General features: G+C 44.9%; 2 protein-coding genes across 3 annotated transcripts; one reads left to right on the forward strand and one right to left on the reverse strand.

Annotated features, from left to right (window-relative positions):
• Window positions 1-720: 720 nt before the first annotated feature.
• Window positions 721-11914, reverse strand: Wfdc11 (WAP four-disulfide core domain 11). 2 transcript variants are annotated; one of them, NM_001161806.1, is made up of 5 exons: window positions 11842-11914; window positions 6780-6880; window positions 3278-3413; window positions 2224-2366; window positions 721-884 (listed from the first exon to the last, which is right to left on the reverse strand). In NM_001161806.1, the coding sequence occupies exons 3-5, from the start codon at window positions 3360-3362 to the stop codon at window positions 864-866; spliced, it is 249 nt and encodes an 82-aa protein (NP_001155278.1). In that variant the 5' UTR covers window positions 3363-3413; window positions 6780-6880; window positions 11842-11914; the 3' UTR covers window positions 721-863. The 2 variants fall into 2 exon arrangements, with proteins under 2 accessions (NP_001155278.1, XP_006500048.1); XM_006499985.4 differs by lacking the exon at window positions 6780-6880 and having other exon boundaries at window positions 744-884; window positions 11842-11906.
• Window positions 11915-22933: 11019 nt separating this feature from the next.
• On the forward strand, window positions 22934-25533 carry Wfdc13 (WAP four-disulfide core domain 13). Its single transcript, NM_001012704.1, has 2 exons — window positions 22934-23133; window positions 24660-25533. Exons 1-2 carry the CDS (start codon window positions 23046-23048, stop codon window positions 24815-24817), a joined length of 246 nt encoding a protein of 81 aa, NP_001012722.1. The 5' UTR covers window positions 22934-23045; the 3' UTR covers window positions 24818-25533.
• Window positions 25534-27765: the final 2232 nt, after the last annotated feature.

Consider the following 27765-nt stretch of genomic DNA (forward strand, 5'->3'; position numbering starts at 1 on the left):
TCAGAGTCTCCAATGGCTGCCTGCAGAAGAGAGTCTCTTCCTGGCTTTGGATCAAGATGTAGACCCCCAGCTCCTCCAGCACCATGTCTGCCTGGATGCCACCATGATGATAATGGACTGGACCTCTGAACCTGTAAACCAGCCCCAATTAAATGTTGTCCTTTATAAGACTGAGTTGCCTTGACCAAGGTGTCTCTTCAGAGCAATAAAACCAAAACTAAGACCATTGTGCAGCTGGGGTCTTCATGTAAGACTCTTAAAGCAGAAAGAGCAAGGGCTGTCTCTGACCACAGTACCTGTCTTTGGATCCCTTTACCCTAACTGGGCTGCCTAGGCTAACCTCAACAGAAGAAGATGTGCCTAGTCTTACTGCAGCTTGAAATGCAAGGCTGTTTGATATCCATGAGAGGCCGGCCATCTTCTGAGAACCAACCGAGTAGGGGTTGATGGGGGGAAGGAGGTGAGAGAGAGGGACTGGGAAGAGAGGAAGCTGCAATTGGGATATAAAATAATAAATAATTAATTAAAAAACAGATTTGAAAGACTTTGAAAGAAGAAGGGACTAGGTGGGATTGGAGAAGAGATCTAAGATGATAATATGACTTTGATCAAATAACATGATTGAAAGTGAAACTATTAAAGAATAAACAATTTTTAAAAGAAGATATTCAGGAGGAATCACAGAGTGATATGGGGGGGGGGGAAGGAGACACTGAGGCCAGTCTTTCGTGTTTTATTTTTCAAGTATGCTTGCCTTTGTACCCCCAATAAACAGCATTTCTGAAAGTAACCACCCAGCCCTGTTCTGAAGTCTCTTAAGCACCCACTAGCTCCTGTGAGGTCGGGCCAGCGGGAAGTCAGGGTCATTTTCTTTCAAAAAATTTCTGTAAACAAGAAGAACGTTTAGATTCTCAGCGATCTGCAGTCCCTTGGAAACCAACCTTCATCCTCGAGCTGCAGCCCAGTTCCCACTGGCTGACACCCGCTATGGCAGACGCCAGGACCTGACCACTTCTGGGTATGAGGCTGGGGTCACTGAGAGATCACTGGGCTCCAAGGGTCCCCAGGAAGGTCCAGCTATGGAGTTCATGGTTACAAATGCAGACAAACTAGGAAACAGGCATTTTAAAAAGGAAGGCTTTTAATCCCAGCACTCAGGCAGGTGGGTTTCTGTGAATTTGAGGCCAGTCTGGTCTACATAGCAAGTTCCAGAACAGCCAGGGCTATAGTGGGAGACCCTGTATCAAAAAAACAAAACAAAACAAAGCAACCCAAAAGGCCGAGGGCTCTAAACTGGTGTTTCATTTCATGTACCAGTGAATTACTTTTCTGGTGTGAGGGACCTTGGTTTCTCAATCTCTCTCTCTCTCTCTCTCTCTCTCTCTCTCTCTCTCTGTCTGTCTCTGTCTCTCTTTCCATTCTCTATCTGTGAGTGTGTGTGTGTGCGCATGCGGGCATGTGTATGTGTCTGTATATGTGTCTCTGTGTCTGCCTGTTTGAATGTTGGTCTGTGTGTCTAGATCTGTGTGTCTTGTGTATGTTTGTGGGTGTCTCTGGATGTACTTCTGTGTGTGGAGAAATGTATCTACATGTGTATATGTCATGTCTGTCTGTCTGCCTGTCTGTGCATGTCTATACATATCTGTTGGGAGTGCTTGTGGATGTGTGTATGTATATCTGTGAGTATGAGTACATACATGTGTGTGCATGAGTGCCTGTCTGTGTGTGTGTGCCTGTGTCTGTGTGTGGGTCTGTGTCTGTGTGTGGGCCTGTGTCTGTGTGTGGGCCTGTGTCTGTGTGTGGGCCTGTGTCTGTGTGTGGGCCTGTGTCTGTGTGTGGGCCTGTGTCTGGTGTGGGTCTGTGTCTGTGTGGGGGCCTGTGTCTGTGTGTGGGCCTGTGTCTGTGTGTGGGCCTGTGCCTGTGTGGAGGCCTGTGTCTGTGTGGGGGCCTGTGTCTGTGTGGGATCCTGTGTCTGTGTGGAGGCCTATGTCTGTGTGGAATCCTGTGTCTGTGTGTGGGACTGTGTCTGTGTGTGGACCTGTGTCTGTGTGGGGTCCTGTGTCTGTGTGTGGACCTGTGTATGTGTGTGGGCCTTTGTCTGTGTGGAGGCCTGTGTCTGTGTGGGGGCCTGTGTCTGTGTGCCTCTGATTTGGGCAACTTTGGTCTGAGGCAGAGGATGAAGGCAGTGAAAACAGTGCCCCACAGTCCACATCTGCAGCTCACCCCATTTTCTGCACAGATGTTACCACAGTAGGTCCAGCAGCATGTGTGGTTTCTGTATACACATTTGAAAGTTCTAGAACACTTCTTGACGCAGTCATTGGTTTTGGGCTGGCCCCAGCATTCCTCGAGTAATAGTTCTCCAGCTGAGATGGGAATGAAGCAGAGTCCATGAAGCAAGCCCTCGCTGAGCTCAAGGCCTCCTCTTAGAGTCTGAGCCCCATATCCCTGCCAAGGTGTTTCAAGGTGGAAACTTCTGTGTTTCCACATGGCGAAGTCATTGCACTGACCCTGACCTCACAGATTCTCCACTGAACTCATTACCTCGGCTCTCAAAGGCCTTACCAAACTCTAGAGCCCCAGCATATATGAGTCCATCTATAAAAGACAAGAAGTGTGAAAGTCCAAGATGTCCACTGGCCTCATACAATACCTGCCTCGGGGAGACAGGGAGAGTATGAATAAGCTTTCTGGTTTTGTTCTTGTTTTTGAGAGATCTCACGTTTCCTAGGCTATCCATGAATTCACACGAAGCTGTAGAAACCCCTGAATCCCTGCTTGCATCCATCCACCTCCCAAGCACTGGGATTGCCGCCATGTTCAACCATGCCTGGCTTAAACCAAGTTTTCTCTACACTGCCTTCTTGCTGACTGTTCCTGGCACAGGCGTGGAGGTCAAAGGACAGCTTTGCAGAGTCAGTTTTCCTGGGAGCTAAGGACTCTGGTGCCTTGTCACATTCTAAAAGATGTCTATAACTTTAAAGTTTTGTTGCTAAATACCGATTTGGTTCTCGTGAAAGGAATCACAGAGCTTCCCGAAGTGTGGAAGAAGGGGCTCTCTCTCTCTCTTGGCTCTAGATCCTCAGAGGCAACGGAAACTGTCCAGTCTTCACTGCTCATGGTAATTGTACAAATGCTGCTGTTCGGGAAGTTTCCCCATTGGAGGCTGACCTGGGGAGGCGGAACCTGAATCTAAATGCCAGACACGACACCCACTCCCTTGTCCAGAAATAAGCACAGCCCTTGCCCCAGGATCACAGGCATCCTCGCCACCTACGATAATACTTGTTCTTCCTCCCTCCCAGGGCAGACAGGAGCAGCATGCAGAGGAACACCAGACACGGGAACCACGAGGGCTTCATGACGTTGACCTCGAGTGTCTACAGATGTTCTTTTTGCCTTCCCAGCTGTTGCTAGAGAGCAAATATATAAGTTGGGGAACAAAGGTGTGAGCCAAGGGGGAGCACCTATCGGTTTTTAATCATCCCACCTTCTACCTATAACACCTGCCCTCAGCCCGCCGATGGCGGACAGATCTGACCTCCGGCTTTGCCAGATGATCGATCGAGTGCCTTGTCTTTCCCCCCTGCTGAAGAAAATATTTTTCATACATTCTTCCTCCCCTTGATTAAAGGATAAGTCAAACTGACACTTGAGATTTACAAAAATCTAAATATAAAAATTTTTCAATTAAATATTTTTTAAGAAAATCACCAAAGAGAGAAATAAAATCTATCTACTGATTCCATTAGACTGGTATGCTATCATCGCTTGTATGGACAAATGTATGTTAACTGCTTTGATAAAACTAAAATTATGTGGCATTCTTTTGATTTTTTTTTTTTTAGTTTTACATCTTATTTTTAGTGAGGATACAAAATAACAAGTTTCTTTCTTTAGAAAATACTCTCTATTACATTTATTGTTAGATGTCGTATATGAGTGTTGTATTTACGGCTCTCTTTTCTTTCCTCGTTCCAACCCATCCCATGTTACCTCACCTCACTCTCAGATTCATGGCTTCCTTTTCTTTAATTATTCTTGTTACACACCTGTGTAAACGCATTAATATATAAAAAAACAACCTGCTAGGTTCATGTTGGTGGTGTTCACGTGTGTGTGTGTGTGTGTGTGTGTGTGTCTAGGAATGGCCACTTGAGGATGGGTCACCTAGGGGGTGGGGCCTCATCCTTAAAGAAGACTGATTTTCTCTCTCAGTAGCCATTAACTGCTGATAGCTCTTTTCTAGGGGTAGGGTCTTGTGAGGGTCCCCTGTCCACACTGGCATGCCAGTTGATGCTGTCACTGTACAGATTTTATTTAGGCAGCCATACTGCTGAGATTTCTTGGGTGTACCTCCCCGTCACATACAGAAGACACTATCTTGCAGTGGACATCGTGGCCTCTGGCTCTTACAGTTTGTTTGAGTTGATCCCACACACACTCCTCTCTCATCTCCCCCATCTCACTTGTATCCCGCCCCTGCAGTGTTCTCCTCTGAGTTACTGTGGCTCAAGGATTCTATTGGCCTCCTTTTCTCTAGAACATCCTTTCCCTGCTCTCGGCTGCCTTTCTATTTTTCTGACCTGCCCACATTTATTCCCACATACATACACATAAATAAAATTAGGATCTGGGTCAGAGAGATGACTTAGTAGTTTAAAAGTCCCTCCTGCTCTTCCAGGGGACATAAGTTCCATTCCCAGCACCCACAATAGGTGGCTGACAACCACCTATAACTCCAGCACTACAGGATCCAAAGCCCTCTTCTGTCATCTGTGGGCACCTGCAACCATAGGCCAAATACACAAAGATGCACACGCATACACATAAACAGACAAATACACAAAGACGCACATGCACACACATAAACACACAAATACACAGACACACATGCACACACACAAAGGGAAGAAGAGATCCACAAAATGAAAGGAAGAGCAGGGCGTGGTGGTGCACACCTTTAATCCCAGCACTCAGGAGGCAGAGGCAGGCGGATTTCTGAGTTTGAGGACAGCCTGATCTACAGAGTGAGTTCCAGGACAGCCAGGGATATACAGAGAAACCCTGTCTCTGAAAACAAAAAACAAAAAAAAAAAAGGGAAAGAAGATATGGTAGTTGCCTTTTTTGAGTCTGGGATACATGGCTGGAGCTAAAAATTTCCAGATCCACCCATTTCCTGAAATGCATACAGTTTTGCAGCTGTGTGGCTGAATAAAATCTCACTGTGCATCTCATCTGTGCCACGTTCACCTTACCCCCTCATCTGTTGATCGGCATCTAGACTAACTCTCACTCTCTTGTTATTGAGAACAGGCCAACAGGCATGTACATTCAGGCATCTCTGGTGGGATCCGTAGTCCTTTGGGTCACGGCGTGGGTGGTATGACTCAGTCACATGGTGTTCTATTTTTAGTCTTTTGAGAAATTGCCGCACTGATTTCCACAGCAGCTGCACAGGTGTGCGTCCCAGTGGCAGTGAAAGTGTCTTCCTCTTTCCCATGTTCTCCTCAGTTCGAGCCAGCCTTTGTTTCTTTATCTTAGCTTTTCTGACCGGGGTGAGATGAACACTTGAAGCAGCTTTAGTTTGCATTTCCCTAACAAGGACATTGAACAGTTTAAAATACTTATTGGCTGTTTACATTTGTTGTCCTGGGAATTACTGTAAGACCCCCAAAGCTGGGCCTCCGCTCAAGTCCCGGGATGAGCTGGCCAGCACCCCAATGACTCGAGAGAAAACCACACCTGATGCAAACTGCAAGTGTTTTTATTATCAGCTAGCTGAGGGCGAACTCCTTCCACAGTGCAGGGCAGGGGAGTTCAACCCCGAGTGGTGACAGTAGGGGGCTTTTAACAGCTAGCTGAGGAATTGGGAGGAGTTGGGAGGAGAGTTGGGTGGAGTTGGGAAGAGTTGGGAGGAGTTGGGAAGAGTTGGGAGGAGTTGGGAGGAGTTGGGAGGAGTGTTCTTCTCTGCCCGGATGTTCTTGGTAAAATCACAATTATCGAATCTCTGGCTTAAGGCTCAGAAACAAAAAGGCTTTTTGCTGGCTATAGAGAACAAAGAGCTTCTTTCTGGCTGTATTTTTAGAGATCAGGGAAAACAAGCTTGGGGAACGTCCAGGGGCTTTACCTTCTAAGGGAGAAATGTTCTAAGTCGGGGGTCTCACATTACCAGTTTAGTTCATTGTCCTATTTATTGATGGCCAAGGAATTTTTGCTATTTAATGTAATAGTTACGTACATATTCTATTATTATTATTATTATTATTATTAGCCCATCCTTCCTTCTATCAGCTGTCTATTTGCCTTGCTAGCAGTTTTCTTTGACTTTCAGAAGCCATTCCATCTTCATGGCATCCCATTTATATCACTGGGTGATTTAATCACTGGGTGATTTTCTGTGCTGTTGGAGTTCTAATCAGAAAGTTTTTTTCCTGTGCCTACATGTCAAAGAGACATCACTGGGTTTTCCTCTAGCAATTTCTGCAACTTGGATTAAAACAACAACAACAAAAGACAGGATCCACTGTGTATCTCTGGCTGGCCTGGAACTCACTCTCTTGAGTAGACAGAGAAACTGCACCACGAGATCTCAACAGTATTGTTGCCTAAACAAAAGTCAGGCAGCCTTCAACCCAGAAATCCATCTGACTGGGCCTCTCGTATGCTGGGATTAAAGGTGTGTGCCACCAAAACCAGCAGCAATTCAGAGTTTAAATAGGATCATCAGTCCCTCTTTTAATTGATTAATGGCTGTGTGTGTTTTCTAGAGAATTACCTGAAATTTTTACAATTTCTTATTTTTAGAGCTGATAAAATTCCACGGTGTACCACATTTTCATTGTCTGTTCAGCTGTTGGTGGGCATCTGGGCTGATACCTGGAGTGGGGTGGAGACAGGCCCATCCTTGAAGCTCACTGGCTAGCCAGCCTCACCAAAGCCATGAGCTTCAGGTTAAGGGACTGTTTCCAGACATAAAGATGGAAAACAATGAAAAATATATATATACCAAACTTCAGCCTCCAGCCTCTGTACCCATGCGCACACAACACATGCAAACATCACGCACACAATGCTCACACTGGTATACACTCATGCACAAATGCACATAGAGGCCAAAAATACTTTCCAAGAAAAAAAGAAAAAAAGCAACACCAAATGCGGAGGGGAAAGTTATACACGACTGGTGGGGATTTCATCTTTTGTAGCTGCTTTGGAAATCACTCTGTGGGGTGTTCCACAAAAACAACAATAGAACCACCATCGATATCACCCTTGGCTATGTAGTAGAAGGATACTACATCAAGGTATCATAGAAGCCTGGGAATCCATATACAGTACTACTCTAACTGCAACCAACAAGAAACAGAAACACCTGGGCTGGAGAGATGGCTCAGCTGTTAAGAGCACCGACTGCTCTTCTGAAGGTCCTGAATTCAAATCCCAGCAACCACATGGTGGCTCACAACCATCCATAATGAGATCTGATGCCCTCTTCTGGTGCATCTGAAGACAACTATAGTGTACTTAGATATAATTATAAATAAATCAGAAAGGAAGGAAGGAAGGAAGGAAGGAAGGAAGGAAGGAAGGAAGGAAGGAAAAAAGGAAGGAGAGAAAGAAAGAAAGGAAGAAAGAAAGAAAGAAAGAAAGAAAGAAAGAGAGAGAGAGAGAAAGAAAGAAAGAAAGGAAGGAAGGAAGGAAGGAAGAAAGAAAGAAAACACCCCTCACTAAGGACTAGCTTTCAAGTACCAGATGGCACTGTGCAAGCTCTCAAAGCATCTGTAATCCTACCCACTTTTGACGACTATGAACCACAATGACCAGCATGACACAATGGCTCTAAGGATGCCAGCGTGGTACATATACTTTGGTGATAGCCAAAATATTTCTAATTGGACTTAAGACCCACCTAACAAAAGGGAAATCATGCCTAGCTGATTACCCAATGCTCATGAATTCGGAGGAGAACCTATGACTGCTACAAACTCGGATAATCCCTAACTACACTCCAGATGTTTCTCTTTAATAAGTGTAGTTCTCACCTCTTATAAGGGAAACTTTCCTTGCAACAAACTGAGAACATTGTTGAAAACTATAACCTATCAAAATGCAAAGCTCAGGACCTCAGTCCCAGCTGATACATCTACAACACAGCTAAGGCTGGGGGAATATCTCAGAAGAGGGCTCAGAAAGACTGTAAGAGACAGAGGGGCAGGAAGTTTGCTGAGAGAGTGTGTCTTCTAGAAATATCAGGGAAGCTACAGCCGTGAAGTCCTACAGCATGTGATCAGATAAAGAAATAAAGAAGAGGCCGTGCATATGCAGAGTGAGGTCTTATTCAGCTATAAAAATGAACCATGATGTCCACAGGGAAAGGGGAACAACCGCAAGTCATCGTGTTCAGCGAAATAAACTAGACTGAGAAAAATCTGTTCTGTGTGATTTCTCTCATGAGTGGATTCTAGATTTTAAAACCTCTTTTGTGTGTGTGTGTGTGTGTGTGTGTGTGTGTGTGTGTATTGAAACTAGTTAGGGAATCATGAGAGGGAGGATGAAATCTTAAGGAGAAGGGGGAAAGGGTTAATGTAACATGGCAACAGAAGAGGAGAGAATTCATGAAGAAGAAGTAAAGAAGGAAGGGAAACACAGAGGAGGGGCATTGCTGAGAGGAAGAGAGGAAATTAGAATAAAGTATAATGCAGGAAAGCAGCATAATTAAGATCACTACTTTATATTCCAACTTAAAAAATAAGCAAGAAAAATATCTTTAACAAAAAGATTTGAGACTCTGAAAGCTCTAGAGAGTAATAGAGAAACATTATTTCAAGATGTAGGCACAAGCAGGTGCCTGGTGCAGGTACAGGTGAGACACAGGCAGGGGTATAGTCAAGTACAAACAGAACAGGTGCAGTTGCAAGCAGGGCACGTGCAGACACAGCTGCAGGCACAGCTGCAGGCACAGGCAGCTGCAGGCACAGCTGTAGGCACAGGCAGCTGCAGGCACAGCTGCAGGCACAGGCAGGAGCTTTCTGTAAAAGGCTCTGGTATCACAGGAAATAATTTCAAGAACTGACTAATGAAATCAAGAACCTCTGCACAGGTGATGAGGGGGAAATCATTAGGGCAAAGGGGAACCTGCAGAATGGGAGGCAAGTCTTTGCCAACTAAAGCATCTGACGATGGAATGGCTCCTAAAACATCACAATCAATAGACAATTGAATGGATTGAGTGGACATTTCTCAAAATCAAAATATACACTATCTGTAAATAGTTGGAGAAACGTTCCACATTTGTGTTTGTTACTTTTCTCATTAAAGTCACAAAAATGCCAGACAGAAGCAACTCAAGAAAAGATGGCCTTATTTTGCCTCACAGTAAGAGGGACAGGTACAGGCCACCATGTTAGGGGTGGTGTGCTGCGGTAGCTATGGTTACAGGAGTATGATGTAGTTGGCCATCTGCAGTCAGAAAGCAGATAAATGCTGGCGCTCAGGTCCTTTTCTCCTCTCCCCCTTTTTAGTCAATGAAGGTCCCCATCCCATGGCCTGGTGCCACTCACACTCAGAGTAAGTCTTCCCTCCTCTGTGCGGCCTCTGTGGAGAGTCCCTCAAAGGTAGGCCTAGAGGTGTAGCTCCTGGGTGATCCAAAAGTCAATCCAGCCTGCCACTGAGACTGACAAACAAGGCATAGTCACCCAAGAAATGCAAATTAAGATTGCCCATCCCAGTCAGAATGGCTGTCACCAAGGAAATGGAGGACAAATGCTGATGATGTGGGGACAGAGAAGTCCTTAGCCAGTCTTGGTGGGAGAATAAAGTAGTCCAGCCACTGTGGGGGTCAGCGAGGAGTTCCACAGCAATTACATCAGCAGTATTGTATGAGCAAGGCGCATCACTCCTGGGAATACACCTGAAAACAATCAAGGTCAGCCTACTGCAGAGGGACTGTAGTCTCTGTGTTTGCCTGATGCACAAACCAAGATATTGGAAAACCTAGGTACCCAGCAAATGGCTGGAGGTAGCAGATGTGATGCAGACACAGCACAATTCTATTCAGCTGAAAGAATGAAAGTCTGTCCTTAAAGGAAAAGGGACAGAGCTGGAGACCATTGTGAAGTAAGCTGGCTCAGGAATATTAAACTTGGTCTCGTATGGGTGCTCTCTAGATAAATGTATATATTTAGCAATAAATATATATGTGTGTATGTAATTTATATAAAATATTTATTGTGGATACAAATTTATAAACTATGGTTATTAATTTATGTACACATAAATATAAAATATATAAATTATACATTATGACTTATAAATTATATATTTATATAAAATATTATGTAAGTTTAATACTGTTATTATATGTGTTACATATTATAATATAATGTATAATATAAGAAATATGATAATATGTAATAGATAAATGTATAGCTTATATATGGCATAAAAGCAGAAGGCATTAATGAGTGGGCGGGAAAGATCTAATGGAAGGGAGGGGAACACAAGGGAGTAATGGAGGACAGGAAGACTAAATATCACCTCTTATACACAGACTATAGATTACACTATATACACTCTCTCCTGTGTGTGTGTGTGTGTGTGAGAGAGAGAGAGAGAGAGAGAGAGAGAAGATGAAATATCTCCTTAGAGGGAGGACCAGACAAGCAAAGGGAGGAGGGATGGAGAGGACCTGGAGGACATTATCAGCAAGGCCCAGGGAGAGATGGCTCCGTGGGTAAGAACACAGGCTGCTCTTCCAGAGGACTCAGGTTGGATTCCCAGCACCCACATGGCAGCTCACAACCTTTGAAAACTCCAGTTCTAGGAGGAATCTTGCTCCCTCTTCTGACCTCCATAGGTACTGCATGCACATGGTGCATAGTCAGACAGGCAGGCTGACCACTCACAGGCATGAAAATAAAAATAAATAAATAAATCTCAAAAAAAATAAATTAAAAGAGCAAGGTACGTGCTCGGCTTGGTGGCACACACCTTTAATCCCAGCACTCAGGAAGCAGAGGCAGGCCAACCTCTGTGAGTTTGAAGCTAGTCTGATCTATGAATGGAGTTCCAGGTCAGCCAGGGCTACATAGTGAGACCCTGTCTTGAAAATAAAGAGGGTGAGGTGCAATTTTATGTATGTATGGAAGTGTCACGGAGAAAGACAGAGACTTGATTTGATTTGTTGCCCTCATTTCCAAATACTTCAGTGAGTGTCTTTTACCAAAAGGTCATTCTCTTACATGGACATGACATATTTACCAACTTCATTGGGTCGGACATTGATAAAACAGACTACGATGGCATCTACCTTCAGTAATCCACCTTCTCCGGACAGCCAGAAACCTCTCATCTCTTATGACCTTGACATCTTAAAGAGTCAACTCTTTTTTTCTTTTTTTGAGACAATGTTTCTCTGTATAGCTCTGGCTATCCTGGAATTCACCAGGCTGGCCTTGAACTCACAGAGATCCACCTGCCTCTGCCTCTGCCTCTGAGTGCTCAGATTAAAAGGCATGCACCATCACTCTGTGGCAAAGAAAAATGTTTAAACCAGGTGTTCTTAATCTGCAGGTCTCAAGCCCTTTGTGGGTCAAATGACCCTATCACAAGGGTTGCCTAAGACCATCAGAAAACACAGGTATTTACATTATGATTCATCACAGCAGCAAGATTACAGTTATGAAGTAGCAATGAGTATAATTTTATGGTTGGGGGGGTCACCACAGCTTGAGGAGGAACTGTGTTAAAAGGTCTCGCATTAGAACCTCTGGTAAGCAAGCCCCAAATCACAGTCTCTACAGAGCCAGTCACAACCCAGGGCCTCCCTCTCTACCTACCTCTCAGCCAGAGGCGCTGATAACCACTTGGCTAGTGGCGCTCTCTCCTCAGTTCCAGGACAGTGGAACCTCTGCTCACAGAGCAAGTAATGACAGGAATAAATGTCGTTCATTTAGGCTTTGATCATGCAACTTTGAAGTGAGTCAGATCTACCTCAGATCTTAAGGTGGGTACATACAGGACCTCGTGTCTGTTTCCTGCTTTTCTCCTCGCTGCAGGCAGAGTAGGTCAAGCCAGAACAAGATGCACCCACCCGACTCCCTTCCCTATCACATGCAGAAGCCTGGGTCATGTGGGTGTGAGAGAAAGGTCTATAACCCTGTTTCTCTGAAGCAGCGTGGGATGCCTTTGTAAAGTCCCATCTGCCTTTCTTCTGATGTCTCTATTGAGAGCATCATCCTAACATGTCTCTTACGGGTTTTATGCCAGTGGGGAGGAATGACTCATCCAGGAGAGATTAGAAATCAGTATGTGCCATATATATATATCAATGTAAAATCTAGACTTGGAGGCTGGACAGACAGGTCAGGGATGAAGAGCATTTATCATCTTTAGTTTTGTATTTACTGTTCTTGCTTTTCTTTTGCTGTGATAAAACACCATGACCAAAGGCAACTTATGGGAGAAATAGTTTATTTTGGTTCCCGAGAAGTAGGAATCCAGGGCAGGAGGGCAGGGCAGCAAGCAGCAGGCATGCAGGGAGGACCAAGAAGCTGAACAATCACGACGTAAGTCATGATCTAACTACGCATTAACTAGAGAGGGACAACCAGAAGTGGGCGGAGGCTAAAAACTCAGAGCATCCACTGCTCTGAGCAGTGCCACACTCCCTCCAGCAAGGCCACATCACCCCAAAAACATCACCAAACAACACCAACAACTCGGCGGGGGGGGGGGGGGGGGGAGTGTTCAAATACATGAGCTCATTGAGGACACGGTCGAAGGCCAGCTTCGACACCACAGGGTGCATGGAGGAGAGGCCCAGAGTAGAGTCAGCAATTGACCACTCAGCAGACTTCTCTGTATGTTTGGGGGGTGGAGCAAAGAGTCAACAAGCAGGCTCCGACAACTCTATTTTTTTTTCTCCCACAGTTTATCTATCCCAGCAAAATCTTTCAAGTAGTATAGAATTACAATGTGATTAGGTCTATTTTTTTTCTAGTGAATGACGATGAGAAAACAGTATGTTCCCCAAAACCTTCACAGGAACAAACATTACATAGTACAGGTAAAGAAAACACATTATTCCCAAGAGCCCATATTCATTCATAACTAAGCAACTCGTTATAGATTAACAAAGTGTGAGCGAGCAAAGAAATTTTTCTCAACATGTTTTTCTTGCTGGCAGGCAGCAATTCGCAGTTACAAGGGATCGATTATTTTATTATTTATCTTCAAAAGTAATCTTATCAAAACCTAAAAGAATCACAAATCTAAACTTTTATTTCAAAACCATTTCTAATTTACATCACAAATCTAAACTTTTATTTCAAAACCATTTCTAATTTACATCCTCAGAATGCACGTCTCCTCATCAACAAATTTTATGAAATCATACCAGGAAGCTGAAGGCAAAAAAAATGGGCACAAGAAATCCATTAACCTGATCACCGGCTCAGCTTCAGCAAAAGAGTCAAGTCAGCCAACGCTGCCATTGTTCTTGTTCCCTGACTTAAAAAAAAATCCCTAGCTTAACTAATAAACGTGTGCCTTTCTGAACTTCGCATTGCTCCCTGCGATTTCCTACATCAGAGCCACTAGCAAAAACATCTTAACCTGACTGGACTGGCAGTTTATTCTTCTAAACGCTTTCTAAGGATGGTGGTCTTAGCTGACGATCTATATTTCTAAGTTCTTTCCTAGGGTGGTGATTGAATTGTTAATCTGCTCCAGCAGCAATGCCTGAAAAACATTAGTACTGTGCCAGCAAGGGGCTAGAAGCCCCCTTAGAGCTTTCATACAACGCTTACATGAAGAGGGAGGTGGGGGCAGCAAGCAGAACAGAACTCCACAGCAGCATGAAGTTCTCACAGGCGTAGACGCTGGGCTGTGACTCTCTGAGGCACACCCACCGTGGTTCTATCCAGGGGGCCGTGTTCCATGAGTTCGGAAGTCATTTGTTTTCCTCCTGTGTGGCCTGCGACAGTCCATCCTCATTCCAACCATCACGTTGCTCTTGCTGAGGACCTGGGCTTTGTTCCCAGCACCCACAATGCAACTCACAACTACCTGTAACTTGAGTTCAGGGAATCGTGTGTATGTGCACCACATGCATGCAGTGCCTCTGGAGGCCAGAAGGGGGCGTCTGATCCCCTGGAGCTGGAGTTAAAATCAACTGGGAGTCACCTGAACCGAACTCAGGTCCTCTGGAAGTGCAACACATATACTCTAAGAGATCTCTCCAGCCTCTAAATCTATAAATATTTTTAATGTAATGAATATGGTAAATTCTTTCTCTAGCTCTAAATACATTTTACTGTTGGGGTTGTTTGTTTTAGACAAGGTCTTATTAATGTAATCCAGGCTGGTCTCAAGCTCACAGTCCACCTAAATACTGGGATTATAGGTGTGTGTCACCAAATAAAGCTTTCTCTGAATATCTCTTAAATCTTATTTATTTGTTTATTTTATGTGTCTGGGTGTTTTGCCTATATGTATGTTAGTGCCTGGTTTGCATGCCTGATGACTGTAGAGACCAAAAGAGGGCATCCCCTAGGGCTGGAGTTGCATATGATTGTGAGCCACCATATGGGAGCTGAGAATCAAACAAGGATTCCCTGGGAGAGAACCAGTGCTCCGCACCACTGAGACATCTCTCCAGCCTGCCTCTGCTCTCTGCACATCTTAACAGGGCTTATGGCGTCATTCTTTACACTCTGACCATGGCTCCCGGCAGGGTCAGTATTGTCAAGTGTTTGCCCTCTGTGGGCTGCTTCTCTACCCCGCTGCTTCGTTTGCTGGACAGAAGCTTTTGAATTTGCCCGTCTAGATACTTTGTTGCGTTTGTTGGGACCCAGCAAAAGAAACTTGGTCTAAGTACTACCATTTCGTTTTCAGACTGGATTCCAAGGGAGAAACTAAATTCAAGGTCCCAGGCCCTAGGGGAGCAGGAGACGTCCCACAGCTGAACAGCGTCTGTTGTAAACAGTTGTAGGAGTCCAGATGTCCCAAGGACAACTTCTCCATCTTGCTGACAGGGTCAATCAAGTTCATGTTCCCAGGCCTAGGAACAAACGCCTATCTCACTTCTCCAATGTTTTCTTAATTGTCTGTTAACCGATAAGGAGTACAGAAGTTACTGTTATCTAAACCAAGGTGCATAAATTGTAAAAATACATAACCATTGCCCGCTATGCCCTAATTAACTACATGCAGCTGACTGGCTCCTTTATCCCTATATGACCCTGAGCTCTAGACCTAATGTCTAGGAGAATGAATTAATGACCTTGAAGCCAGGTGCCCTGGATATCGCCCAGTCTCCAACGGGTACTCCCTTGCTGATCCCATGATGTCAAAATACAATTGGGTAACACTGCAGCTCCCCCGAGTTCCTCCCTCGATTTGTGTTCCCATCCTTTAAAAATGTTGTACAACCTCCCTTCAGATCCCAAACTGGCCACCGCCTCCCTGAACACTTAGAAAACAAAGCTTTCGTTTTGGGGTTTTCCCCCATAATTTTAGGATATAGTTTTATTTATCTATTCATTCACATCCCATCCCCTTCCTTCTCTCCGTCCAGTTTGACCCTCACACATCCCTTCTGCACTACCCCCTCGGTTCCTCCCCAGAGAAGGGGAAGCCCCAACATGGGTGCCAACTCTCCCCGGCTCATCAAGTCGCAGCAGGACTAAGGGCATCCTCTCCCACTGAAGCCAGACAAGGCAGCACAGCTAGGGGGGCAGGGGGTCCAAGGACAAGCAATAGAGTCAGACACAGTCGGCTTTTCAATTTTTAGGGGACTCATATGCAGACAAGCGGCACATCTTTTACAAATGTGTGTGGGTGTCAGAGGTCCATCCCCTGCACTGTAACTTAGCTTATTTGGGTCTGTGGGTTATCCTGGACTTTATGTCTGATATCCACTTATCAGTGAGTGCATAACATGTGTGGCTTTCTGGGTCTGGGTTACCTCACTCAGGTATATGTAGGATGTTTCCAGTTTCTGACTATTACGAGAACAATATGACACATACCCAGATCAATGTCAGGATGCTGTCTGTTTTCTTCTAGGAAGTTTGTAATGCCAGGCAGTGGTGGTGCTCACCTTTAATCCCAGCACTCGGGAGGCAGAGGCAGGGGGATCTCTGTGAATTCTAGGCCAGCCTGGTCTTCATAATGAGTTCCAGGACTACACAGGGAAAACTCCATCTCAAAAGTTAACAAATAAACAAAAAGACAGGAAGTTTGCGTTTATATTACCCAGAACCTGCCAATCATTGTGCATTGATCCTTGCCTGAATGATGATATAAGAGTCCTTTCTGTTTGGAGATGTTCTGTTTGCACACACCAATTTTTGGAGATACTTTCCTCCATGTGTGTTCTTAGACAAGAGAGCCCCACTCGCCTGGGGTGATGGACAGGTGCTAACATCACAGAAACACTGTCAAACACTGTCACTATCACTATAAATGTCAACGACAACTTTTCACGGAAAGCCAAGTGGCTAGGGACGGAATGTTTGGACTCCATAATTGAGAGCCGCTTAGACTCCTGGCGTTGGCTTCCACTGCCAATTAAGCATCCACCTGGACCGGCTTTGATCAGCGCCAACCGTTTTAAGCACTGTGCACACCTTAGGAAAGCCGTACAATAACCGTAGCTGATTGCTGTCTTAGTACAGCTCCCGCTCCGGAAACTGTCACCCAGACAGAACTCCGTGAAAGAGTTTTTATGCTGAAATTCCTCTGTAACGGTTTCCACGTAGGCCAAGGGAAGGGAGCTGGTCCCGGTGGCCTATCAGGGCAATGCCAATGAACAGTGCCAAAATTGTAAACACATCTTCATAGTCACAAGACCTGCTGTGAGAAAGCATCTTTTTCAGGGTGTTTACACAGGCTTAAACTCCATGTGCTGTCTTCCTGTGCTGTTCCCTCGGGCGTTGCAACACTAGACCCAGTTAGGCTAATCTTCAGTGTCTTTTAAATTTTTAACTAATTAATTTTATGTGTCTGGATTTTCGTCTGCACAGGTGTCTTTGTATCACGTGCATGCAGTGCCTTTGCAGGCCAGAAGAGGGCATCAGATTCCTTAGAGCTGGAGTTATGGGCGTGAGCAGCCACGGTGGGGGAGGGGGGTGTACGGGGACACCAAAGCCCCGCCCTTTTGTGAGAACAGCTGGTGCTCTTGACCACTGAGCCATCTCTTGAGCCCCTAGTGGCCTTTTCTCGCCTTTTCTCATTTACTTTGATACCTTCTATCAGAGCAGACCAAGCTGACATAGAAGTTACAGACGCGGCAGCACCACAAAAGTGTGGGGCTGACTAGAGGCAGGGGCAGCGGAGCTGTAATGGCAGCTACAGCAGAAGCCAGCAGCTGGGTGATAGCAGAGCCCCATGGTGTGCCACAGTGACAGTCACGAGTAATTCACAACTTCCTGTAACTCCAGCTCTGGGTAGCCTGGCCCCCACACTGACAGATAAACCTACATAAATAAGTAAATAAATAAATAAATAAACCAAATAAATAAAACCTCGTTGTGTGTAGTTATCCTGAATTAGCTGTATCATCCTTAAATTTCTGTGTATATTTAATTAGAAGAATCTTTTCCCCACTTTTTTAATCACCTCTGTTTTCTGTCTTCTGCCGTCCTTTCTTATCCATTTAAACATTTATGGTGTCACTATTTGAAAAGAAACGCATGATTTTTCATGTGTCTGAGACTATTATTGTCCTGAGTCACTTATGAACAATTTTTTTACATGTAGTTCCTTGATCAAAGTAGCAAAATGTTGTAGTTTGCACGTAGATTGTTCCCCAAGGGCTCCTGTGTTCCAACACTTGGCCCCAGGCTGGCGGTGCTGTTTGAAAGGCTGTGTAAACTCAGAAGGCAGTTCCTCTTAGAGGACGTGGGTCAAAGGTGCCCAGCCTTGAGGCCTCATTGCCCCATCCCACTTCCTTTTCACACTCTACTTCCTGTGCCCAGATGGATGTGACACCTGGCCTTCTATTCATGTCACCCATGCCTTCTCCACACTCTACCATCTGCTCCTCACTGTGGTGGATTGAGCCCCTTGAACTAAAAGTCAGAATGAAACCCTTCCTCCCTCAAATTGCTCCTTGCCAAGTGTCTGGACATAGCAAGATGAAGAATAACTATAAACAGAAGTATTACATTCATAGATTAAAAAAAACAAGTCAATGTTTCATATGTAACATCTGTATGGAGAGAGAACATAATGTAAAAAAAGTCATTTAATTTTTCAAACAATACATTTAACTCAACAAATTATGTCTCCGTCCTCAAATCCTGAGGATACTGAGGTAAAAATGAGAATTACCACATGGAAACACCAAGATGCTCTGTCAATACACATTTGGGTAGCAAAGTCATGTTCATAGGCTTTGTCCTCAGGAAGCTGTGAGGTTGAATCTTGACTCTAAAATCCACCAGCTTTGCAACACTAGGAAGGTTCTAGTAGTTCTGTAGACTTAGTTTGTGTGTATTTTCTCATCACTTTAACTGTAAAGGTAGAAATAGGTCAGGCCTTCCACAATGTCTGCGCGCAGCAGATGCATGGTCTGTCTGTATGTCTGTCTGTCTGTCTGTGTCTCCTCGATCCTGTTTTCCAGCCAAATTTTAGCATTTTAGCAACCTGGTGGTTCAGAACAGTCCTTTTACCATTTAGTTTATGTTGAGTGTTAATTTCCATAACTGGGAGGATCATGAGTTAAAGGACTTGTCTGTTCATCTAAGTGAAGCCCTGGGCTCTGTGTAAATTGGGTGAACTGGGGGATTGATGGAGGAGCCAGAGGTAAAAATCAGAATCCAGGCAACAATCCAGGCATCGGCCATGACCATCTCCACAGCCTCCCACAAATATTTTGGGGTGTGTGTAGTGTGTGTGTGTGTGTGTGTGTGTGTGTGTGTGTGTGTGTGTGTGTGGTGTGTGTGTGTGTGTGTGTGTACATGCCCGTGTGGCTGTGTGCATATGGACGTCAGAGGTCTTCCCCAATGATTCTCTCTTATTTTCTGATCTAGGCCTCTCAGCTAAGCCTGGTGTGCTCTGGTTTGGCTAGGTGGATGACCACCAGGGAGATGTCTTCCTCTGCCCCTCCAGGACTGGCATTGCAGACATGTGCTGTGACACAGCTTCTCTCTCACATCTGTGCTAGAGGCATGAACTCAGGTCCTCAGGCTTGTATGACAATTGCTTTACAGACTGAGCCATCTCTGCAGCCTGTTTTGTTGTTGTTGTTTTGGGGGGGGCTGTTGTTGTTGTTGTTTTGTTTGCTTGTTTTTTGTTTTGGGGTGTTGTTGTTGTTATTGTTGTTCGGGTTTTTTGTTTTGATTTGATTTTTTAGAATAAGGAAGTGAGTTCAGTGTCTCCAGCTTTTCCCCATTCTGTGAGGTCATATGTCACTCAGGAACCTTTGGGACTAGATCATCTGACGTGCTCACTGTAACCCAAGTGGTAACCACTGAGAAAATAACTTTAAAATGTGCAAAAAAGGGAAGGAGGGGACCACAGTGACACACTAGAAACTATGAAACAAACACCAAAGAAGTTAGTGTTTGAATCATCAAGCAACAAAAAGATGAAAGTAGCCGAAGCCCTTCCTTTAGTAGCCCCTCCACAAAGGAAGATTGAGTTACAAGCTGTCAGCAATTTAGCACTTGGAAGACAGAGAAGAGAAGGCTATGAGGTTAAGGTCAGCCAGGGCTACACAGTGAGATGTTGTCTCAAAAAAAAAGAGAAAGACAACTCTCTCTTATATAAAAGAAACCACTTTGGGGGCTGGAGAGATGGCTCAGTGGTTAAGAGAACTGGCTGCTCTTGCAGAGGACTCAGGGTTTATTCCTAGCACCTAGCACCCATACAGAGCTCACAGCCATCTGCAACGTCCAGGGCGTCCTATGACCTCTTCTGACATCCACAGGTATTGCATGGGCACAGTGCACAGGTGCAGCCAAACACTCATACACAAATAGTAAAATAAATCTTTTGCATAAATAAATACATCTACTTTAGCTCCAAAGACTGAAATTCAAAAGAATAGGAAACGTGGGCTGGTGAGATGGCTCAGTGGGTAAGAGCACCCGACTGCTCTTCCAAAGGTCCGGAGTTCAAATCCCAGCAACCACATGGTGGCTTACAACCATCTGTAACAAGATCTGACGCCCTCTTCTGGAGTGTCTGAAGACAGCTACAGTGTACTTACATATAATAAATAAATAAATCTTAAAAAAAAAAAGAATAGGAAACGTGTGTTTCATGAAAATAATAACAAGAAATTAAAGTAGCTGTACTCATATCAGATGAAATAAGCTTCAAGCCAATTAGGAGACCAAAAGATGATTGGATGTTATAAGGAGATCATTTTGCCAAGTAGTTATGTAACTCTAAAAGTACGTGCACAGGAGCTGCTGGCCAGTTGGTGGCCCTCTAAGAGGGGGAGCCTTGAAACTGTAAAAAATTAAATAAATAAAAAACAAAAACAAAAACCACCTTTCAATATGTGTAGACACACCCAACATGTTGAAGTGAAAGGTTAAAAATATTAAGGTGGCGAGATACCATGTAATTCCTTTTTTTTTTTTTTTGAAAAATGGAAAAGCCGGTTTTTCAGATTCATACAGAATTGCGAGAGGTTTTGTGTTGGGGTCCAGGAGTAGCCCCCACAAACCACACGGATCTCGGTCAGACAGGGAGAGTTTCTTAAGCATTTGCTCAAGGACTGATTAGTCAGAGGCACGGAACAGGCTCAGGAGCTGACTTTGACACTGAGTCAGTAGCCTACAGAATTGTTAAGCCTGAAATCCACAAACATCTGTGCCACGTTATTCCACCGATGAGGATGTAGGGCTAGGGGACTTCCTTAGGGACATGTCTTTGTTGTACATTTGTCCTGGTCTCATTGGTTTGGGTGTTCCACTGTGGTGGGACACTTGTCTTGTCTGACGTCCATGTTTTCACTGGCTAACCAGGATGTCAGTTACCCATATATGTGACTCTTTCTGCCAGGTAAGATGTCAGGTCCCAGGGAGGTCATGGAAACTTAAACTTTACTCCTTCCCTACTCAAAATGGAAGTCTTATTCTAAATAGATACAGATGTCTCTGTTATGTTGAGGTCCATCCTAGGGGCAGCTTAGAAAAGTAAATACCATAGAAGCTCATACATGGGTGCAGGAAGTGCCACTGGGCAGTTGGTTCAGGTCCAAGTTTATTGCGGCTAACTATACAAAATAGTTCTAACTGCCCTCTATTGTGATTGGTTTCCAAGAACACCAAAGCACAGAATGTAACCATGTGTGCAATCAACTCTGGTGTGAGAAAGTTTCCTTGTAACAGTAGTAACAGCTTAAAATAGCTGGCCGGACAGGCAGCAGTTATCCAGGCCTTGACACCTTGGGTCTTGGTAGCGACACAAGTGCCTGTAAACTGGGGCCTTGCTGGGTAGCCAGGTACCAGCATGCAGTAGGGAACACAGTTGAAAAGTGGGACTTTCTGCAACTTCTCCAAACTCATTTCCAGGCTGTGCAGTTAAGTCAAAACAACACAATTAAAATATATACATTTGCTCAAGAGAAAAAAAAAGTAAGAAGCCAGAGGCTCACCTGTCATCTCAGCATTCAGGACAGAGGTAGGAGCACCACATGCTCTGGGGCAGCCTCGGCTACATAGCAAGACCCTGACTCCAAAAAAAGAGGAGAGAGGGAGGTTTTTGAATTCAAGAAACTAATTGTGGTCCACAAGACTTCCCAGGAACAAGATAAAGAAAGGGTGCTGGTCAGCAAAGTCTACAAGGCCAGAGTAGTTTACTACACGCCTGGAAAAACAATAGTGGAAAGCTGTGGTGTGGTGGTGCATCCCCTCAGTCCTAGCACTCGGGAAGCAGAGGCAGGCAGATCTCTGTGAGTTCAAGGCTAGCCTGGTCTACAGAGTGAGTTCCAGGGCAGCTATACAGTGAGACCCTGTCTCAGACTGCAGCAAATGTGATCAATGCGACTACATGCTTGTGGAAACTGAAGAATGGTTTTACATGAGCAACCCTGGAGTGACGTTTACGACACCAAAGGGCTGAAGGAGGAATATAACACTCTCAGTTTATACGGAATAAAAAGCAATACTAATAGATCATTCGACATAAACTGATGAAAATGTGATTTTGTGTTAGGAATGAAAGCTAATTCTCTAAGCCTAACCAGGAAACTTAAGCTTCCAGCCCAAATCAGACAGCAGCCAAGAACACACACCATCATCTGGCAGTGGACTGGGGGCCTGGTCAGCACCACGGGAGTTAAGGGAATTGAGTCTGAAGAGTCGAGCCACAAGGTTAAACTATGAGAAAAATTATAGGCAATGGAGGATGTATTAATTTGTTATGGATTAAAACATAAAGACCATTTCTCCTGTTATTATCTCCAATGCTACCCAGAGAGTCACTTTAAGAATGCATGCCTCTAGGATAAATATAACAAAGATAGAGAAAACCTTTAGAGGGATATTTTTTTAATTCTTGAAAAAAAACAAAGACTGGGGATGTAGATCAGGCCTGGTATATGCAATGTGCTGATTTCCATTCCTAGCAATACGCACATGCACACACAATCGGGGATGGGGAGGGGAGACAGAGAGAGGGGAGAGGGAGAGGGAGAGAGAGGGAGAGGGAGAGAGAGGGAGAGGGAGAGGGAGAGAAGAGGAAGGAAGAGAGGGAGAGAAGAGGCGAGAGGGAGGGGAGAGAGGAGAGAGAGAAAGAGAGAAGAGGAGAAGAGAGGGAGAGGGAGGAGGGAAAGAAAGGAGAGAGGGGATTGGGGGAGAGCTCTTTAAGTTCCACATGAGAGGATGAAAGGACAGCAAATCCAGAAACAGGACCTGCCCCTGTAGGGCAGGGCTAGGAGTTGGTTGGGTTTTCAGCCAGGCTTTCCTTACAGCCATCTCCTTACAGCCATCTCTGAGCCTCTTTCCCTCTCTTCTCCCGGCAGAGTTTGGACCAACCTAACCACCCTCGGCCAGGATTCACCACACATCGAGCCAGCATCATGAGACCTGTGTCACCTTTGCAGCTCCTGCTGGTGCTCAGCCTAGCACCACAGCCAGTGCTTGGAAGTCCCAAGCAATACTTTCTGAGTAGGTGCTGGGTCTGTGCTCCAGGGGAGGGACGGGGTTAGCGCCTGTGGAGAAGGGACTATCTCGGGGGACACCGCTAGAGAATTTCACAGTGAATAGAACAGTACAACATCCAAGGATCCGAAGGGTGTGGTCAGAAAACTCTAGGTCAGAATTCTTGTTCTGTGTGCTTATATCACAGGGCTCCAAACTCTCTGAGGACAGGGGGCTTTGCTTTGTTTTCAAATGTGACGTTATAATGTAAATAACGATATTGAGACAAGAAGAAAAGAGAAACAAGCTGGTGCATTCAGGCTAGGAGCTGTCTTACTAGACCATGAGGCGCATCCCACTAAATATTAGTTACAGTCAACGTCGTAAGCCTCGTCTTCCTGGTTAAGTTTGCTGTCCCCAATTCCATCATGGAGGAAACCCTGGCCCCACTCTTCAAGCATGAAGACAGACAGGAAAATGAAATTGGTAGAAATCATGATTCAACCTGCACCAAGGTTGGCCTTGGAGGATACATGGGGAGGAAGGGAAGGGACTGCACATTTTATTTTATGCTTGGTAAAAATCTAGAGGCACTGCACAATTACCAGTGACTAGCATCCACTAGAGTCTGTCTCATTGGCTACGAATGCCCCTTAGCCCGACAGGGGCAGGAATGCCTATCCTGGGCCAATATGCAGTAGGACAAGAGCTGTTTTGTGTGCATTCTTCTATATTTGGGGCTCAGTCAGAGGATATGATTGATGGCTCATGTTCCTGTGGAGGCTCAGTTCTGTTTGCAGAGCTTCGGAAAGGAAAAGCTGGATATTGGCATCCCATTCTGAAATTCCCACCCTCCTTACCATGAAAAAAAAAAATCCACCCTGAACTGTGAATTGGAGCCCACCTTCTAGCCCAGCTCTTACAGTTTGTTGGTTCATTGTTGTGCTATACTTCTGTTTATGTTTCCTCTTTTTTAAGAATATTATTTGTTTAATATATATGAGTACACTGTAGCTGTCTTCAGACGCACCAGAAGAGGGCATCAGATCAGATCCCATTGCAGATGGTTGTGAGCCACCATATGGTTACTGGGAATTGAACTCAGGACCTCTGGAAGAACAGTCAGTGCTCTTAACCACTGAGCCATCTCTCCAGTCCATTTAGGCTTCTTAATATATATATTCCACACAAATAACTGATGTTCAGTTGACTCTAGAACAAATTTAAATTACTATAAATTAGGTGACTAATACCTTTTTTTAAACTTCACACACACACACACACACACACACACACACATTCCTACCCTTGAAACAGACCCTACCAGGGTCGATAGGGTCTCAATATCTGATCCATAAGGATTATGCATAGACGTGAGTCCAAGGTTCCACCTAATAGTCTCAGATCTGACATCCAGCCCTAGTTCACTAACCAGAACCCAGAGGAACATGGGCGCTAGGGGCGAAACCAATTCCCATCCCTGGAAAGCAGCAAGGGGAGATGAGGTTGCTGCTGCCTGTTCTTTCAACCACTCTCTTACCACTTCATTCCAGAGTACATCCTGGAACCTCCACCGTGCAGATCGGAGCCCGGAGCGTGCAACATGTTCTGTACGCAGCAGGAGGAATGCCCTGAACCGCTTCAGTGCTGTTCCGCCTACTGTGGGATAGTGTGTACCTCAAACCAAGCCCCAGTACTAGGGCTCTCCTAAGGCTCCCCTCTCCCAGCCCTGGCACCAGAGCTGCTGGCAGAGGCCAACAGCAGAGGCTGTTGCCCACGACTGTGATGAGTGTCCTTTCCTTTTTCTTTCTTCTTGCTGGTTCTGCCATATTGCCATCCTTGTCTCTCTCTTTACCAAGGATGATTTCCACAGAACTCCTAATTAAAAAAGCATCTTCAAATCTCATCATCCCTCCACCACTGAAGCTGTGAATCTCTGCCCCTGTCTCTCTGAACGTACTCATAGTTGCCTCTGACTCTATTCTGGGGCCTTCCTGGTCCCAGAAGAACCGAGGACACTGATGAGACACTGCCGCTCCTCTCACACGGCATGTCTGTTGCCTTTAATACGACAGTCCCTCTTTTTCTTTCTTTTTTCTTTTTCTCTGTTTGAATAGATGATGATTCTGCTTGTCCATGTCTCACAATATCCAAATGAAGTCTAGACCAAAGATCAGCAGCAGGGCGTTCAACAGCTGAGTGTCTTGAGGAAAGATTGAAATGCCTCGTTCTTTGCTAAGTCCCGTGCCCTGAGCAAATGTCCAGCTGTGTAGACTATGTTCAGAGTGATGGTGTACATCTGGACTCTCAATCTCTCTCTCTCTCTCTCTCTCTCTCTCCCTCTCTCTCTCTCTCTCTGGATCAGCTTGCTCATCATTAAGACAAGAATAAACATGAGACTAAAATAAATATCACAAATGAGCTGAAGCAGTCTCTTGCCTCATGGTTAATTTCCATGCATTTAACTGGCCCCTCGACCAGTTCTGTCTGAAAAGACTAGTCCATGCGATTAGACATGGCACCTTTGACTGTGCGGTGTTAGATAGAACACAGAGGCACAAGAAGCTGACAGTGGCAGCACCAAGAGAAGAGACCTCCTCTTCCTCTTCCAGCCTCCTCCAATAGCAATGACGTTCTCCCAAATCCCGAATGGCCTTCTTCATGGCCAGATTGCCTGGTTCTTCTTTTTTTTTTTTTTTTTCACTCCACCAGTCAGTCTTTGAACTCATTACCTAGGGAGGGCAGAATATGGTCTGCAAGAGAGAGAAGCAGAGTCGGGTCCTAAGGGAGTGCAGGAGACTCGGCCCTGAGGTCCTGCTAAGGAACAGTCTGTTCCATCCTCCACTGGGCAGGCACCAGGAACAGGGGTTCGGACTGGGCCCTTCCTTCACACTCTGGGAGTCGGTCACGGGTTAACTCACTGTACCTCTCTGAGACAGTTAAGCCGCTCATGTGAAAAGACAGAGAGGTCATCCATGCCTCGGAATGTTGTGGGGATAGCACAAGGCTGCATGGATGAGAATATCCTCCCTGAGGAGACTCCCCAAGGTGAGAATGTACGGATGTCACTCTTTCCAGGCTCTGGGTCTTTGCTCTGGGTGGAGAGCAGGGGGTCACCTCTATAATTTCACTGAGATTACAAAATATATATATATATAACTAAATGCTTGTTCATTGCCTATTTCTCTAGTCTCTGTCGGAATTAGCTCAAACTGGTGAAAGCAAGATAAGTGCTCTCGAAGCTTGAAAGAGAGCTGGATGGAGTCATGGACATTCCTTACATCCTTGAAAGATAAAGTAATTTAAGCTCACAGTGAAGAGCCCCCATGACCAACATCAGTCTGAGAAGATCCGCTCACCTAGTCCACAGGTCGTCTTTTCTGTCTGTTGACTTTACGTGAACTTTAACCCACCTTCAACTCTGAACCTCTCATCTGAGAAACCTTTCCAATCTAGCTGACTTCCTGGATCCCCCTGACCCAGAGCAAGAAGGGCTGTTCAGAAAAACCTGCAGGCTCTTTATACCACCACCACTCCAACAGATGTGGTTCAAGTGGCCCTCAGTGAGCCAGGCGGGTCTCTCACATTCCCTGTAGCCCTTTCAAAACACAGCAACCCCTGTCTTAGTTACTCAAGCTTAAGGACAGAGACGCCACAGGGTTTGGTAGTGTAGAAGGATTTTTTTAGTATATTAGCATTTAATTCTAATTTGTGCAAAATATAAAATTCCAGTATTTTATCCTAATCAGTTTGAAAGGCTGTGGATGCATGATTGCCTTTTGGTGAGTGTGAAGACTGGAGACCCACAGTGGTCAAAGTAAGTAAAGTCCATGCCTAGGAAGATAGGCTGGTAAGGAGATGGGCAGCTAGCTGGCTGGATGGGAGACAATGCTATGCCTAGGAAGATAGGCTGGTAAGGAGATGGGCAGCTGGCTGGCTGGATGGGAGACAATGCTATGCCTAGGAAGATAGGCTGGTAAGGAGATGGGCAGCTGGCTAGATGGATGGAAGACAATGCTATGCAACCAGGAAGATCTGAGTTTGGATCCTCAACACAAATGTGGAAACTGAGCATGGACATATGTACTTATAAGCCATATATATATATATATATATATATATATATATATATACACACACACACACACACACACACACACACACAAAATGACAAACTGATTAAATTATGATATGGCTAAAACATTTACTAGCACTTATACATGCAAAATATTTCAAATAGCTTTATTATTCAAAACAATAGGAGAGGAATTGGATAAATAATACCAGACCCATGGTATAACACACAGGCATGTTATAGCTATAGAATCCATTTTTTTCTTTGAGTGCATCTTATTTTAATCATAATTTGTACGTACAGACACACAAATCTTCTTCAGAGTCAAGAAAATCAGACAGTCCGGGCAGTGGTGGCGCATGCCTTTAATCCCAGACTTGGGAGGCAGAGGTAGGCAGATTTCTGAGTTCAAGGCCAGCCTGGTCTACAGAGTGAGTTCCAGGACAGCCAGGGCTACACAGAAAAACCCTGTCTCAAAAAAAAAAAAAAAAGAAAAGAAAAGAAAAGAAAAGAAAAACAGACAGGAGCTCACCCAGAAGACTCTGGTGCTGCAAGTGTGCAGCCAACAACTGTCACTCAAGGAA

The sequence above is a fragment of the Mus musculus genome, chromosome 2 (assembly GCF_000001635.26).
Source record: "Mus musculus strain C57BL/6J chromosome 2, GRCm38.p6 C57BL/6J".
NCBI lineage: Eukaryota > Metazoa > Chordata > Mammalia > Rodentia > Muridae > Mus > Mus musculus.